The 16,492-nt window shown below is 41.5% G+C and overlaps 2 protein-coding genes across 2 annotated transcripts in view; one reads left to right on the top strand and one right to left on the bottom strand.

The window, feature by feature from the left end:
* Positions 1-16,492, top strand: part of LOC145457346 (L-threonine ammonia-lyase-like) — a 237,168-nt gene that overhangs the window by 144,930 nt on the left and 75,746 nt on the right. The gene's annotated exons all lie outside the window — the stretch shown is intronic.
* Positions 4,162-16,492, bottom strand: part of LOC145457343 (dynein beta chain, ciliary-like) — a 57,223-nt gene continuing 44,892 nt past the window's right edge. The window contains 17 exon segments of the mRNA XM_080335536.1: positions 4,162-4,569; positions 4,828-5,053; positions 5,226-5,369; positions 5,489-5,671; positions 5,911-6,093; positions 6,989-7,168; positions 7,320-7,511; positions 7,717-7,944; positions 9,242-9,338; positions 9,617-9,796; positions 11,218-11,411; positions 12,960-13,082; positions 13,471-13,641; positions 14,250-14,410; positions 14,650-14,794; positions 15,215-15,331; positions 15,395-15,482. Of these exon segments, the coding sequence (XP_080191662.1) occupies positions 4,322-4,569; positions 4,828-5,053; positions 5,226-5,369; positions 5,489-5,671; positions 5,911-6,093; positions 6,989-7,168; positions 7,320-7,511; positions 7,717-7,944; positions 9,242-9,338; positions 9,617-9,796; positions 11,218-11,411; positions 12,960-13,082; positions 13,471-13,641; positions 14,250-14,410; positions 14,650-14,794; positions 15,215-15,331; positions 15,395-15,482 (2,860 nt within the window). The 3' untranslated portion in view covers positions 4,162-4,321.

The following is a 16,492-nucleotide window of genomic DNA, read 5'->3' as shown; positions in this document are numbered from 1 at the left end:
GCTTCTTGATTGGTAGGTTGTGGGCCCGATCCCCGGCCGGGTCAGACCGAAGACTCGAAAACTGGTATCCGCGGTTATCCCGCTAGACGCCCAGCAATCACGGAGGAGAAAAAAACAGGGGTGCAGACTAGATGACCTTACTATAAAGTCCTTATCGCATGTCCGTCGTCAAAGCATCACGATGATGCCGGCATCTCTCTCACTGTGCAGCCTCATTTTGCCGCCCCCTTGGAGCCTGCCGCCCCTGGCGCAGAGCCAGAACCGCCAGATGGCTGCTACGCCACTGTGTGGGAGTATGGATATGGGATATCGTGGTCCAATAATTTCGAGCGCAGAATAGTAACTTGTCCAGTAGTCTACCGGTACTACTGTTTCGTCGTCATGATTCAGACATGAACTTCCAGTGTCCTGTTGATGATTTGCTTACAAGGGGAATGTGAATAAGTTCACCTAGTTTGTGGTCAAACGGTATAGTTTGTATTGTACCCATGCACCAGAACACAAACCCTCGAATTGTGGCAGCACCGTATGTAATAAGATCGCGAAGATTTCGGTAGCCTACGGGTAATTCGTAGCAGTACCGGTACTACTAAATTCCGTTGCAATGGTAATTAAATTCCGGGTTTTTCAAGGCGTCCAAGATCCGTCCGGAGTGCAGCCAGAGTTAATTTGATACGAAAAGTGTATTGTAAGTAGCGAATACCAATTCGCTAATCCAAGACACAGCGCAAGCATGGCCGAAGGGCTAAGCCGAAGGATTCACTCGATGGCCGACGAGTCGGCCGACGTGGGTGTGCAATCTGTAAATGCGCAACAAAATTCTCTCGTTCGTCGGCCGAATCTCTCGAAAATGGGCCCATCGGCCGTGCATGGAAACGTAGTATATGATCAGACAGAAGCAGACATGGCGGCGCCTGTATGACAATGCTCTTCTCAAATCCACATTATATCCTCGTCATTATCGGCGAGAAATGGCTTTGAAGTGACATTGCTGTCGCTAAAATACATTCATTAAATACGATTTATTCCTTGTATATGTGGATAAATGGGCGAATAATGTATCGATTCAGCAATCCGGCCCGCCAAGTACTAAATTTTCCTATATCCGGCCCGCCGACTGGAGAAGTTGCCCGCCCCTGGCCTATAGGCCTCTGGTGTCTGATTTCAAAGACTACTAGAACTCGTTTCGAGACCACATCTTTTCATTTTATCGGAGTCTTTTGATGTTTTGAGATGATGAAATATATCTATTTATAAATTGATAGGCCCACTAATACTTGCAGTATTTTATTCACTGCTGCTGAATCAAAATTGCGATACGTTGGGGGTGACCCTAATTGACGGATGCCATCGATCAGCTATCTCAATTCCACAGAATGCAGGTGTTGTAGTTGTTCAATTTCATGATGCTCGAGAGTAGGGCTGGGCACAATGATTCGAGTACTCGAAACTGAATCGAGTAATTATTTTAATGATTCGAGTCGAGTAGTAAAAGACGATTTTTTCGAGTACTGAAATTATACGCTCCTAGCCACCGAAAGATATTTTATCAACTAGAATTATGGTTTCGATACTATTTTCCACTGTTGAAGCCTTAAAACCTTGATTGGCCGTATCCCAGCGTACTAAACATATAATACAAAGCTACTATTGTAACTGGATATACCACATTTCCGAAGTAATGATCCTCCCACAACATTGTCACGATGTGCAATGAAATCGGTAGGGTCGCAAAAATGCCAAAGTATCTTTAATATGATGGATAACAGGCATTATATTCTTTGAGGTGGCTTAAAAGGTATATTCTGTTATGACGTCATAATGAGTGATACTCGAATACTCGACTCGAATCGAATCATAATACGTGATTCAGAATCGAATCACTCAGGTACTCGATTTTGCCCAGCCCTACTCGAGAGCAGGGGTGGCCATCTGGCCAACCTTTTTGCTATTCACGGCCGCATTTCGATTACTTGTGTGGCCTATAGGCCTGCGGCCGCATTCCAGGACATAGCCGCAATGAACTAACTGGACACCAAATATATCTACCCATGTTAAACTGTCCATCATGTCCATTTTCGGTGAACTTCGGGCTAATCTTTTCATATCGTCTTATACGCATCGAAATCATTAGTGGTCGTGTAATGAATAGCAGGAGTGGCTATGGTCGCGCGAAGCGCGAAATATTTTTCAGATTCACGTATGAATTTTGTCATTAACATTAGTTGTTTCACATATTAGAAATCAAAGACTTATCCCTTCTCAGTCGATGTCACCAGATTCACCGGTATAGCAGATGAAGGGAGTGTTTTGAAAAATAAAGGACGTAAAAAGGAGGCCTCGCGTTCATAATATACTCACTTATTACTCATATTCCTCATGCATATATTAATTCAAATAGATAAAAGACACTTTCTGGGCCTATTTTCAAAGCATCGGTTCTGTTTTGACGAGACTTGAGTCCAGTCATGTATAGAATCTCTCGAGTCATGTGACTTTGGTCGCGTCATACCAGTGTTGGGATGACTCGAGTCATGACTTGACTCGAGTCAGACTCGAGTCATCTTTTTCGTATGACTTGACTTGACTCGAGTCACTTTGCTAAAATGACTTGACTTGACTTGACTCGGCGTATCAGAAATGTGGATTGACTCGTGACTCGGAGCAAAATTCACGAGTCAATTTCAAGTCATCAAGTTATCGGTTTCGATAAAAATCACTGTATCTTGCATATGTTCGGATTGTTCGCAAAACGCTGGTGTAACCCCGAAAGCGACCAATCATTCAATGATCGTGCGTTTAACTGAGCCTCCATTATTCTCTCACCATTAAATTGACCACAAACGAAGTGATCGAAGCTTGCAGCTTACGTTGTCGTAAACTAGTATATTAAAGTAATTTCTGTTCTCTGTCTATACCTCAACCAAACCTCTTGTTCTATTGAAATTGAATTCGAATATAGTTTATATAGTCCTGAACCATTGGCGCAGGCTGGAATTGTATCATATCATTTCGTAAATGGGTAATGTATTGCATTTTATCAATTCGTTTCTCAATTCTCTATTTTGGCTTGTTACTATAAACTGACCGATACTGCGCCTTCTTGATGGCATATTTAACTCTATATTCGTTCATCGGTTCAAAATCAATGACCACTCAATATGCATGTCAGAAAGCTAAAGCAAAATGCAATGGCGTAACCATGCCTCATACTTCGAAAAGGCAACTTGACTTGAATTGTGACTTGACTCGAGTCACCTCCAAAAATCGAGTGACTTGACTTGACTCGAGTCACCTTCGAAAATCGATTGACTTGACTTGACTCGAGTCAAAATGTGCAATGACTCGTGACTCGAAGGTAGTGACTTGATCCCAACACTGCGTCATACACAAGGACTCGGGTACAAGTCGAGTCAATACTCGAATTGTGTCGATTCAAGGAAAAATTGCGGCCCGAGTCATGACTCAAGTCATTTAAACCCAGTTGATTTGTATCTTCACCTGCATTGGCTACTGGTGGCGGTGGTGAAGAAGAGAAGAGTAAAGAGATTCCTTCAATATATAAATCTTGCGCCATTAGTAAAGGAAAGGTGCTGTTCAAATAGAACTTACCCCACTGAGTGCGTCCCGAGATGGCGGATACAGGGAATGCCCGAAGAATCGGTTATCTACTGCAAATGTCGCCACGGACCAACCGATCTTCATTTCGAAATAATTTTGCGGGAAGCATCCTGTTTTGTAATGGATTTTGCAAAGAAATGCTGTTTCTATGTGTTGACAATTACGTGGTTAGATATGTGGTTTCTGTAACAATTCTTGAATCAGCCCGCGAGAAACCTTGGACTCACTCATCATTGCCAAGAGTCCTCATAACCATGATTGATCTGGTCCAAAGGTCAATTCCTCATCCCCTGCGTTCACGGCCTATCCACATTCAACACCTCTTGCCTCAGTGATTTCGTAACACCATGTAGTCCAGATCGAACTCTGTTACGTTATTGGCACTAGCTGTAAACTGCTAGTTCACGTCCCAGTCAGTCGCTGTCTTTGCAAATTAGCGATGAGCACACGAGACCAGTATTTTACACCAGATTAAACGTGTTGTTCTCGCAAGCTTGCATCTTGTAGGCTAGATTTTGAATGATTGATAACAGTAGTGGGTGAATTCAAACAATAAAATTGTATTAAACTCAAACGACAATGTCAATCTCAAATATATTATATCCTCCTTCATAAACCCATAAAACCATAAATAAAGTTTTCTATTCAGTCAACTCAACTGGAACTGTAAGATAGTCCAAACAATAAAACAACTGCGTAATTAGACTTGAAGTAGCAGCGCAACGCCAGCCAAAACCCATTTTGATGGTCTTTCTTTTGTTTTGAGATTGAACACCCAGACGAAAGTGGGTCCGCGCGATTTGGTCTTATAGACAGGACATTCGTACACGTTCTTTGTCTCCTGTCTGTCAACGGGTATCGCTTTTATAAATATGACTGGCATAGACGGGGTGAGCTCTTTCAGTCGCGATTCGGCCATTAATCCCGTCTGAGTGTCCCATCGAGCGCCTGGAATGAATTTGTATTGAGATAAAATATCACTATTGGACCTGCACTCTGAAATAAATATAAGTATGACAAAAATCTGACAACCATGCGTTCCATGTCACAAACTGAAAATGGATCATAGCGCAAAGTTTCCATAGTCTGGGAAAGTTGCCATTCACCTTGAGATAGACAAAAAATTGGATTGAGATGCATCGCCGACAATCTTGCCCACTTTTGCATTAGTCACAAGCCTATTAATACCCCTACCCTACGGCTTACCTTCCATAAAAAGTCCATGAACGTAAGAGCCTTCTCTTGGAGGTGAATTGAAATCTTCCTTGTTCTTCTTTGTTACGTCGCATTGGAGACACATCTTGTCTAGCGGCCATTCGTTTTTGCGCGCCATCGACTGCATGATGGCGGTCAGGAACGATTGTGGGTTGAACAGACCTCCCAACCAGACCACGGTGGGAAGTTGGAAGTCGGTCGTCCAAGTTTCGAGTTCCTAAAGCGAATACAATTCCAATTAAGTATTTTTCTACTTCCAGTAGTTTTGAAATACCTTGAATTGCTACTTCTACTTGTAATTGACCAGAATATAACGGCATTTACTTCTACTTGCCACAAGTATCACTGCCTAAACCACTTCCGCCTGAGCGACACGTGGATTCACTGACCTTGATCCTGGCGATGAGATCCACAAACCACGCCGACAAGCCCATCATAGACGGATAAGCACGCTTCATCCAAGACTCCGGGATGGTATCGAAGAACATGGAAGTCTCCAGCTCCTCCATGTCCGACGTGATCGTCAATTCACCCTGTCGCATCACACATTTACGATCTAAAACTTATACCCTACTACTTCCAGATGGAAGAATTCCATCAAGCACTTGATGCAAGCATCATTTAACTAAACCTTGTATCTGGCCCATCGTACCTTCAGTCCGAGATCCAGTTCTTTCAAAGACCTCCTAATTTCCATTGTCAAGATATTCATTCTCTCGCATTCTTGGAACGCAACGACGATGTACGGGGTTCTCTCTTCTACCTTTGCCATGAGTTCCATCATATTGAACGATTCGGGCAGTTTCTCTAATATTTCGTCCAGTAGCGTTTTGACCTATTGTGGTGCGAAATTCATCGGGATAACATATTAATTTGTGAACGTTGAATGATGTGGTGCGGAAATGTTACAACGGAGTGCGCACTCATATTGATCATGCTGGGTTTGCGCAGACACACAAATTTACATTTACTTCTACTTCTACTGGAATAGCAGTGCTGATTACTTATAATACCTCCAATGATCACTTCTGCGAGTCAAAAGTACGGCGTTGAAAACAACAGCTGTTATCTCACCGTTTCCTCTCGCGTATTGCCCCCGGCTCCTCCGCCCGCGGCATCTTTGGGCTGCATCTCCAGCAGAGTCTTGAATAAATTCTCGGACGTCGTGGTGAGAACCCCGATTTCGGCATTGGGATGGAGCCCATACAGGTAGGGACTTTCGGGAGGGAGCATGTCGTCGATGTATTCGTGGTAACCCTACAAAAAATGTTTGTGTTCGTTCTATCGCTTCAAGATGCACTACAAAAAGACAAAGAAACGAAGCATGAAAAATCGAACGTACTCACTCAGGCTCACATTCAACAGTACAAAAATGAAGGGAGAAAACAGACACATCCCGTAAGCTAGAAGTTCGGCGTGAAGTTCGAAAATATTCATGGCTAACTATTGTTGACACGTTGGTTAATCCAACGGAACAAGAGCCAGCGGTTTATCTGGTCTTCTTCCCTGCGTCGCTGTTCTTATATAGCGTCTTTCTACAAAAAAAGCCCAGGAAAAGACGAAAGGAAGAGAAGGGAAAGAGCGAGCATACATTAAAGAAAGATTGAGATTCAACACTGATAGATCGGGCATTAATACGACTGGCCAATGCAAGTAGGTATGATGCATGTTATTGGATTGATATACTGCATTTCGTCATTTTTACCTTCCTCCTATATGTTCATTATCCATTACATCCATCGCATTGTGTGTTGTGTACTGCATAGTATATTGTTCTTGCACATATAAGTATTCTAGCACCAATAGTTATTGTGATTTGAAAAACATAATTTTTACATGACACAATTGGAATTTTTGTTTTCTCTCTAAAACGGCAACCAATGCCTAATGAATTTATGGTCCCATACGAGTGGAGATGACACCTAGGACTGGCTGGTCGGGTGTTGCAAACTACCAGCCCTATCCAGGAGTACAGACAGTGCATTAACGGGATAAAATAGTATCGCTGTGACATTGGGTGTGAATGTACTGTACACAGTAAAACTGAAATCTTTGTGTTAAGAGATGAGATAAACTCAAAATCTTTTTGTCGAGGGATACAGGAAACGAAACCAAAAAATTGAAGGAAGGACAAAACAGGTACATCGCCTACCTTGTAGTCAACGTTGGGAGGCACGGGATAACCGGGAGCCAGGAACAATTCCCCCTCCAACTGATCCGGATGCATGTAAACCTCCAAATAGGTTCGGCACAGTCGCCTGTCCCAGTCATCAGTGATATGACCGCCGTACATAATCTCCCCAAACAAGTACCTCAGATCGTTCCACGGTACCTGGCAGAAGGGAAAAGAGTCGTATTGTAGGTATCGTATTGTCAGGTCATAAGAAGAGTACTTTGCGGACCTTTTATTTCTAGTGCTATCATTCTGGGATTGGAATTTGGGCACAAGAGTAAAAAATATTTCTCCACAAAATTAATCTCACTTTGGCGTTGGCTTCCAAGTAGTTGTAGAGCACGTTTACCGATATTGTCAGGTCCCCGACATTGAATGGGTACGGGCGATTCCAACCTTGCGGGCCGAACTTTTTCCGCTCTGAAACTACGGCGTGGAAGTAACAAAGGGATTGCAGTAGCGACTTGAATTCCACCTCTCTTGCACACATCTCCAAGGTTTCCTAAATACAAGAACGAAAATCAATTCATCTTAGAAACACTACGAGCTAATCCCCTTGTGCCCATCTCTACAGCCGCGATTTTTTCGAGCTCATAAGTTAGGCCACTGACACCCCTGCAAAATGATCCTGTTCTGCCATCACAAAAGTGAAAGTTGCAACACGCTGATCTACCATAACGTTTAATACAGCACGGGTGAAGCGTTACCTGAGAGAAGTTGTCCAATGCTTTGTGCAAGTTGGCTTGCATGCCGGTGGGAGGCTCGTTCGTGATTTTGATGGACGACTCCAAAATACCGGCGGGAATAATGTGAGCGTCTCTGGTAGCCGCGGGCTCCGCCGAAACGAACACGCGATACGCCGGGTTGCTGCCGATGCTGTACTTCTCGATTCGCTTCTCCAGGGTCACGAGCCATTTCGCCACAAGATGAACGTTCTGAAAGCAAAGCCGCGTTGAGCCGTTGACACTGCCAAAGAGATCTCAGTGGCGTTGTTTAATCGCCAAGAAAGATATTGGCGCTCTTCCTAAATTTCTAGTCCTAACATTCATACAATCTCCCGCATAGCCTTTTGAGATCACAAACTGAGTACTCAAGTAGGTTTTGCCTATTTTTACTTCTAAAGTGGCTATGTTTTTGGACTGCTTCCACTTATACTAGGGTTACCATACGTCCTCCTTTTTCAGGAAATTGCCTCTCTTCACTCAAGTGTTCTCCTTTTTGGCCTAAAAGAAAACAAATTAAGCGAAATGTGGGCCGAATTGACGAGAGACAGGTATTCCGGGGGCCGAGTTGGAAAAACGGCTAATATAAGGTGAAAAAGTTTTTTTCTGGAGTCGAGTCGGAAAAATGACCTCTTTTTTTCAGTCAATCCAATGAAATTATCTGTATAAATTTGAAAATCACACGTTTTCTTGTCCGCTACAGTAACTTTTGAAGCCTGTGAAAAGAGTCCTCCTCTCCGGATCTCAAAATATGTTAACCCAAGCTTTTACTAAACACGCAAAATTTCATTCTTTTGATTGCGAAAAATAGAAGGTATATTTGTGATAAGTTTGTTCCACTTATATATATATGTATAAGCAAAATTGTCCTGATAACTGTGCGACGTTAAAAGATTGCCCCTATTTGTACTGTCATTAGTGTTTTCATGTTAGTCGAGAGTACACATTTTGCAATTCTACTCCTGATACTACCTAGTGCAAATAATAGTTGTAGAACTTTCATTTTTTACTTCAACTTCAAGTAATTTAGAAAATCCCAGAAATTGCTACTTCCACTTGTAATTTACGACATTACTTCTACTTCTACTGGAATAGTAACGCTAACTATTTAGACTATGTCTCCAAACAACTGAGCTGCCAGCAATGTTCCCTAAAATTTTTCACGAGTCTGCGCGCACTCACCAACTCACTGCGCGGTCCCTTGGACAACAGTGCGTGACGACTACAAAAAAGGTCATCACTTCGGGTTTTTTGAACAGCTTCTTGGAGGTACAGAACTTCAATATACAATTGAGTGGTATATTCGTGATCGTCAGCAACGACGATTACCCCTGACGAGTGTCAGCCGGAAATATTCGGGTTCATTTCAATATGAATATACTATTCGATTCGGATTTTCTGTGCGCAGAGACCGTGTCAGCACTGCACAATTGCGCACATGCGCAGCTTAGAGGGGACATTGGCTGCCAGTATCTTGACCGAGAATTTATCTTATGACAAAGAATCGCACCTGTAGAATAACCCAATGTCCCTCTTTTGCGGCAATGTCCAAAGCCTGCTCTGCCACCACTTCCTGCCCTTGTCCCAGCGACACGTTGTGGAAGTTCCTAGAGAAATGAATTGTTAAAAACGCACTCCGCCATATCACATTCTTTTCTAACTACCAGATTATGGAAATCCCTACGTGAGCTCAGGACCAGTGTAGCCTGATAATTGCGCTTACTTGATTTCATTTTTCAGTAAGGTCATTATTGTGGTGTTCATTGCTCGACTATATCATAATCACCACTCAAACTATCAGCAAAAGAAGCCCTTCTGTTTAAAGATAAGTCCCAAATGCCAGGTAACAGAAAAACGAACGAAGATAAACATCTCTTTTGCTTACTTCAAATCGAACGTAAACCCAATTTTCTTTCCAAGAGCTTCCACATCTTTCAGAGGATCGACGCCAGGCGACAGTACAAAGAAAACAGGCGTTTCCGGACCGGTTTCCTCGTAGGATTTCGCAAATTCGACGGCGCGGTTCTCTACGTACTTAGTGCCAAGCTTTTCCTCCACAAAGTTCCTGTCACAAGTGTGATTGCAATTTGTTACCAGACGATTGTCAGAGATGCACTGGTATGGGTCAACGGCAATCGTGTTTGGAGATAGCTATGGGTATTTACTTGAATTGTCAGGTTCCTGTCCAGACCCAACCCAGCCCATTGACGCGTAATTTGGAGCAGTACTGGTCTTGCTCATCAGTGGTTTGGTTTTAGAAAAGAGGCGAAATGCACCCTACTAACGTTTGAAAAAGGAATAACACTTGTGAGAATGCATTTCCAATATTGGCATCAGTCAAATTAAGGCAATGTCTGATAAGACTTACATGATATCTTGAGCTCGCCATTAGAAATAGAGTTAGGAAATGCTATGTAGATCAGGGGTCGGCAGTTTGGGAACCACTGCCCTAAGCCGTTTTCTATGCGTCTCGGTCTTGGCAGTGTTTGGGCCATTGCAAGTCAAGACAATATGCCCATTCACATCAGCTGATTCTCCCTTGATGGAATGCTGTTGCCATCACCACAGCCGTTTTTGCTAGTGACGGATAGTGTTGTTGGGCACAAGAGAATAGCTTATTTTGAAACAACAACATGTTGAAACTGTAGTTAATTTCAGCATTTCAAATTGGTTTTCTTAGCTTTCTTCCTAAATCTCAAATCAGGTCGCGGGCCACAGAATATGACTTGGCAAGCCGCATGCGGTCCGCGGGCCGCGTGTTGGGTCAGTGACCCCGGATATAGATAGTGTTACTCTATTTGTGTGAAGCATAAAGGAATTGCTCCAAAGAGAAAAACACATTTATATTTCTGATTGGGTTAATAAAGAGTATACGTAAACAACAATCAGTGTTGCCATGGTCTCTAAGTCTACAAGACAGTCCGTTGCAATATCTTAAAATAACCAAGCCATTCACAAGGTTGTCTTACGTGCAGGGTTGTAATGACTCGAGTCACATTTTTTTGGTGACTAGACTTGACTCGAGTCATTTTTTCAAATGAGTAAAGTGACTAAAATCAATTTTTGTATTGACTCGACTTGTACGCGAGTCATTGTGTATGACTCGAACCAAGACATGTGACTTGAGACTAGGACGGCCAAGACTGACATTTCATTGTAACTTTGAAGAATAGTAAAGTCCCAATTGTTGGTATTTCGTCTATCAGTTATGATACTTGGAAAATAGGGCCAGAAACTGTTGAAATTGAGGAAAAATAATATATTATGAATGCGAGCTATTCTATATCACTCGAGCAGAGTTGAAAAAAGTGGGTTGAACCGGATTGAACTCAAAACTGGAGCGTCAGCATAATGACTTGGACTCGAGTCAAAACACTATGACTCGGACACGAACCTCTACTAGCTGACTTGGACTTGACTCGGTGGTGAATTGAAAATGATGTTTTTGAAATGATTCCAGTGAATAGCAACCTATAGTAATTTTACTTGACGGCGTATGTCATTCGGTCAGGTCGGAACGCTCTCATCATGCACAGCTTCTGGAGCGAGGTTTTGTTCTTCCATTCCTGCGGCAGCTTCTCCTTTTCCGGGCATTCACTCTCCACAAACTTCTTCCAACGTTTAGCAGAGCCTTCCACGTCTCGATCCAGATTACGAAACTCTTCCATTTCCGACAGAGCCTGGAAGCAAACAATTGCTAGCAATGGGACAAATCCTGGTTATTGAGAGATCGATTGCCAAAAAAAGTCAAAATTAGGTCGAAATTGTAGCGTTAGGTCAAAAAATATCAAAATTGTTTAGAAAGTTAAAACTTTTTTGCAACCTGCATTTCGTTTGTATCGTAGATTTTGCACTGTCGGTGAACTTATAATTTGACATTTTACAGCTGATAGCCTACTGTATAGGCCTACGATTGTAGACGGCCCATTGTCTGCTCATTGTGAATCATAAACATTCAAATGAAACAAATAGGTTGAAATGGTGTTATGCTCAACGTACCGCAATATCCCAACTGAAGCAGGAGTACATGGGCATTGCATGGTTCTTATGTCAAGGAGCGCATGATGAAAATTTGTGATGTAGACACCATTGCCAGAATGATGCAACACGGTTTGTCACCAGCAGTTTACGCACAACTTCAGTGTTGTCAGCCAACAACTGCTGCTGTTGAACGTTCTTTCTCCATTCTTGGCAAGCTACTTAGTAAGGACAGACACTTTCTACCCGAGAATGTAGGAAAGTATCTTTCGTTGTAGGCCTATTACAAAAAATTTCAATTATTTCTACCATAATGCGTAATGTAACAACTGGAATTTTTCATAGGGTTGCATTTTGTTAAAAGAAAGTTTTTTCATGAAAAAATTTGTAAGTTTTTGATGCAAAAAATTTTTTTTCAGGGCAAACTACTTTGTAAGGACAGACAGTTCCAACCAGAAATTAAGATAAGTAGTAAAATTCAAAAATTATGTGGGAAAACACCTAATTTGCATACATTAGGTCAAATTTGGTCGAAATTAAGATTTTTAAGGTTAAAAAATGTCAGAATTTTGATTTTTTAGGTCAAAATCTTTCGTCTTCCGTCCAAATCGCCCTAGTCATTAAAAAATCCCGATTCGATGACGACCGACAGCTAGTTTTTCTATCTTAGTATTGGTGAAAAAATTACGGAAAGCCTTGTTTGGTATCAAAAGAATAGGAAATGAACGTTTCCCATCATCAACACACGGGGTAGCTAGTGTCACTGGAGCCTGATCGATATCACAATTTTGAACTGATATTTTCACTAATGAAATGACTACTCCAAGTCGTTTCGGCACCTTCCTATCTTTTCATTGTATCGCAGTTTTTGTGGTGTTTTGAAATGATGAAAATATTAATAAACTGATACTGACGATAAAAAATGTCACATTACCATTCAGTAACTCGAGTTCATGGAATATGAAGTAACCCAGAGCTGCATTTTTGAGTGAATTATAAGGTCATTGAATACTCTGCTCTGCAAAGCATTCAGAATCTTTCAGTCGCATTAAGAAGTGACCACATTATCAATTTTAATCCTTTTTTACAAGTATCAATATTTCTGTGAAGGCAGATCTCTGTCGGGCTTTACCCGAAATGAGCTAGTTTTATTTTATTGAAACTTGTTGAAATTTTTAAATATAAATATATTGAAATCTACAGCACTTACAAGCACATATCATAAAATAGAGAGAGCTATAAAAGCTCACCTTGATACCAGCCCAGCCCGCGGGTGTCATAAAATCCACGGGGCACGAGCTGTCCATTTTGCCAGGAAATCTCAGAAGGAAATCCAATTCTTGAGGATCGATCTCGTTGTTTGTTAGAAGGACCTTGAAAAGAATGACATGAAATTTAAATTTTTGGCTTATCTCAACGATCTGTCGATTATCACAAGAAATATACAGTACAGACAAGTTCACTACATCATTGGCAAAAGCGAATTAGTCATTAGGTTGCATCTTGGAATATTAGAGGAGTAAGCCTAAGCACACAATATGTTAGGGAGCATTTCAGATTTAGTATCAGAACAGTGTAGTGCTGTATACTATATCTCAAATGAGTTCGAATAGTGCAGGGTAGCAAAAAGAAATGTGCACCCGATAAAAGTTAACACCTCTGAAACAGACATGAATGATGCTCCAATGTTGTATTCAGTCATAATAAGAAAGTTAAACCTATGACGCATCGCCCGGCACTGAGGCGTTAAAGGTGTCTTACTTGGAACGCAACTTGCGAGGTGAAAGTTAATTTGTCACACTCGAAGAGACCGCGGTTGGTGTACATAAACACGCTGTACGTCACAGTATCGATGAGATTCGCGACACGAGTTTTCAGCTGGTCCGACTTTTCCGCTTTGTCGATTGCGTTGGAAAACACTACGTTGAATGCCTGAAACGGTGTTATCAGTTTAATATTTTCAATTATACATAATATGTACGAATCTAAATTAGTCTAAGAAGAGCTATGTCATAAAAGAGCCACCAGGCAGATGGTTAGCTTAAGCTACTTACTTGTTTTAAGGCTACTTCCAGTCTCTTACTTTTTAATGAAACCTAATTTCTACTACAGAAAATGTAAAAGTACTCAGGTACTTTTCAGCCTTCTATTGTCTACTTTACTCTACCTCACAATCAAGTAAAAATATACGACACTATATCGACTTGGGTACCAACGATGACCAACTCTGGTCACAAGGTCATAAAGTATTGGCCTGATTTTGTTTTTGTGCGTACTATGGAACGTTTGAATCGTATTCAAGATGAAAAGCATGCCTTTGTCTCATTTCGAATTGGTGTAACTGGCTCATTGTCATACACGAGCGGACAGAAATTTGGAATTCGTAGAATATTTCGTTGAATAATGTGGCTTGAAATGGGTATTGACATTTCGATTCAGTTTCGTCCCATCCCATTTGTGACCCCCTTGACTAACCACACTACACCTTCCATTTGAAAGAACATAATTTTCTACGGAATCTGAATCAGACATATACGTACCTTGAGCGAGAACTGATAGATTGGATTGATGACGTTCAGCTCGTTCAGAATAAAATAGAGAAGAGAAGCTCGTCTCGAGACCACCCTGTAGCTTTCACGAGCTTCGTTGATCTGAATCTCGGTCACTTTGCCTTCGGTCACTTTTACTTCGATTTCCGCAGCTGTGGGAAAAAAAAACAAGGCGTAAACCCAATCCACTCGGCGTGTCATATTCGAAGAGAAAGCTGAGATGAAACGATTAGGGCTGGCAAAATTGAGTACTTATGAGATGACATTTGACTTGAGCAGTTCGAATATGTAACATTATAGGCGGCCCATAAGGAAAATGATGCAAAATAATTCCTTATTTTTGGACCATGTCTATATTGTTGTACTCAGATCGAAGAAATAAAACACGCACATGTTTTCTTAGTGATTTCGAGATTTTCGACGAGGGCCGTGTCCCCCAGGAAGTTTCCGGATGCGGCCGACAGGCGATACAGCAGCGAGTCCTCGAGCTGTTTCAACGTGATCTTGAATTCGTTCTGTTGCTTTGTAAGCTGGGCCTGTACAATGCGTCGCAAGGGTCGATTAGGAACACGAAAATATATTAACAAATGGACACTAGGGGTATTCAAAAATGAGTTTATTTCTCAAATCGTACTGGCTACTTGATAAAATTGTTAGGTTACCTAACTTAAGCGTACACACCAAATTTGGCCAGTAGCCGCATTGCTACAGGAGAAGAAAGTTTCGATTTATTATATAAAAATTTGACAATTTCTGTTGTCTATAGAAACGATGCTCACCAAATTTGGTTCAATTCCAACCAGTGGAAGCGGAGTTATCGCCGTCAAAAAATTTGGATTTGAATAAAATAGTATTTACGGTGGGCAACACTATAATAAATAATTAAAGAATTGGTCACCGTAAATACTATATTATTCATAATCCAAATTTTTCGTGGGTTAGCGAAGTCACCGTACCTTGACTTGTTCTAAATCGGGTCTTTCGCACTTCACAACTTCCGCTAACAGCTGATCTTCCAACCCGTCTCTCGTCACAGTGAAATTAATCAGAGTACACTGCGCTTGCATTTCAGGCTGTAAACCACGCAGACAAAGTTGATCACGAGAGAATTTTTCGGAGAGTGGGATCAATTGTACCTGATAATGGGGATTGGCCAGTTTCGAATGTAATATAAGCCGGAACTGCGGGTGATACTCCACTTCTTTATCGCCAATCTTGATATACCTGAAATCGTCGGGCATAGGATACAGGTACAGTGGACAGAATTGAGAAATGTCTAACAGAAGGCAATGACAACAGCGTATGGGTCGTAAAATAACTGCAACAATCCAAAATCGCGACTGCCCGTCTTTTATATCATGTATTATACTGGTTCAGCTTCTTTTCTTAAACGCTGCATCCAGCACTATATTCATTGCATTATATTGTATCAACTCGGATAACTTGCCTCTAATCAAGAGTTAACTGCGCATTGCACAATAACAAGCATACAAATAGAGATTCAAATGGAAACAAAATTTGGCAAAGTATGGTTTAACAATGTACGATAGAACACCATACGAAGTCAGCTGTACCGATAGCTTACAATAGTCATATATCAGGGAATATTAATGACAAATTTCGAGACTGTAAAGCAGTGGTTCCCAACCTTTTTCCACCCACGTACCATTTCGAGGTTTCATGCAGTGCTCGCGTACCACCTACATCCACCCTTTATGACATCATAATCACGTATTTGACCTATGCGAGGTGTAATAATAAATTCCTATTAAACTAGGTATTATCAGCAAGGGTTGATGATGAGATGCATGGAATTGTTTTTTCACCACCAGTCACAAGAAGAAGAACAACAACATAATGAAATAAAAAACATAAGTTCATTTGTTTAATGCAGGGGTCGCCAACCTTTTTGCTATTCACAGCCGCATTTCGAGTAGTCATGTAGCCTACGGCCGCATTCCAGGACATAGTTCGTAAAGAACAAACTGGATGACAAATACCCATTTTAAACTGTCCATGTCCGTTTTCGGTGAGCTCCAGACCAACATGTTTATTCATATCGGCGTGCGTACCAAAATTGCGAGTGGTCATGTTATGAATGGTATTCCGGTGTCGTCACGGTCGCGCGAAGCGCGAAAATTTTTTAGATTCACGAATGAATTTTGTCATTAATATTCGTAGTTTCACAAATTACTATCAAATATTCATTTTTTCTCAGCCAATGTGATCAGATT

This window comes from Botryllus schlosseri, chromosome 15 (genome assembly GCF_051294905.1).
Source record: "Botryllus schlosseri isolate E-star chromosome 15, Bs_hap1, whole genome shotgun sequence".
NCBI classification, from domain to species: domain Eukaryota; kingdom Metazoa; phylum Chordata; class Ascidiacea; order Stolidobranchia; family Styelidae; genus Botryllus; species Botryllus schlosseri.
Note: the sequence above shows the minus strand (reverse complement) of the source record. Positions and strands in the feature narration are given on the sequence as shown.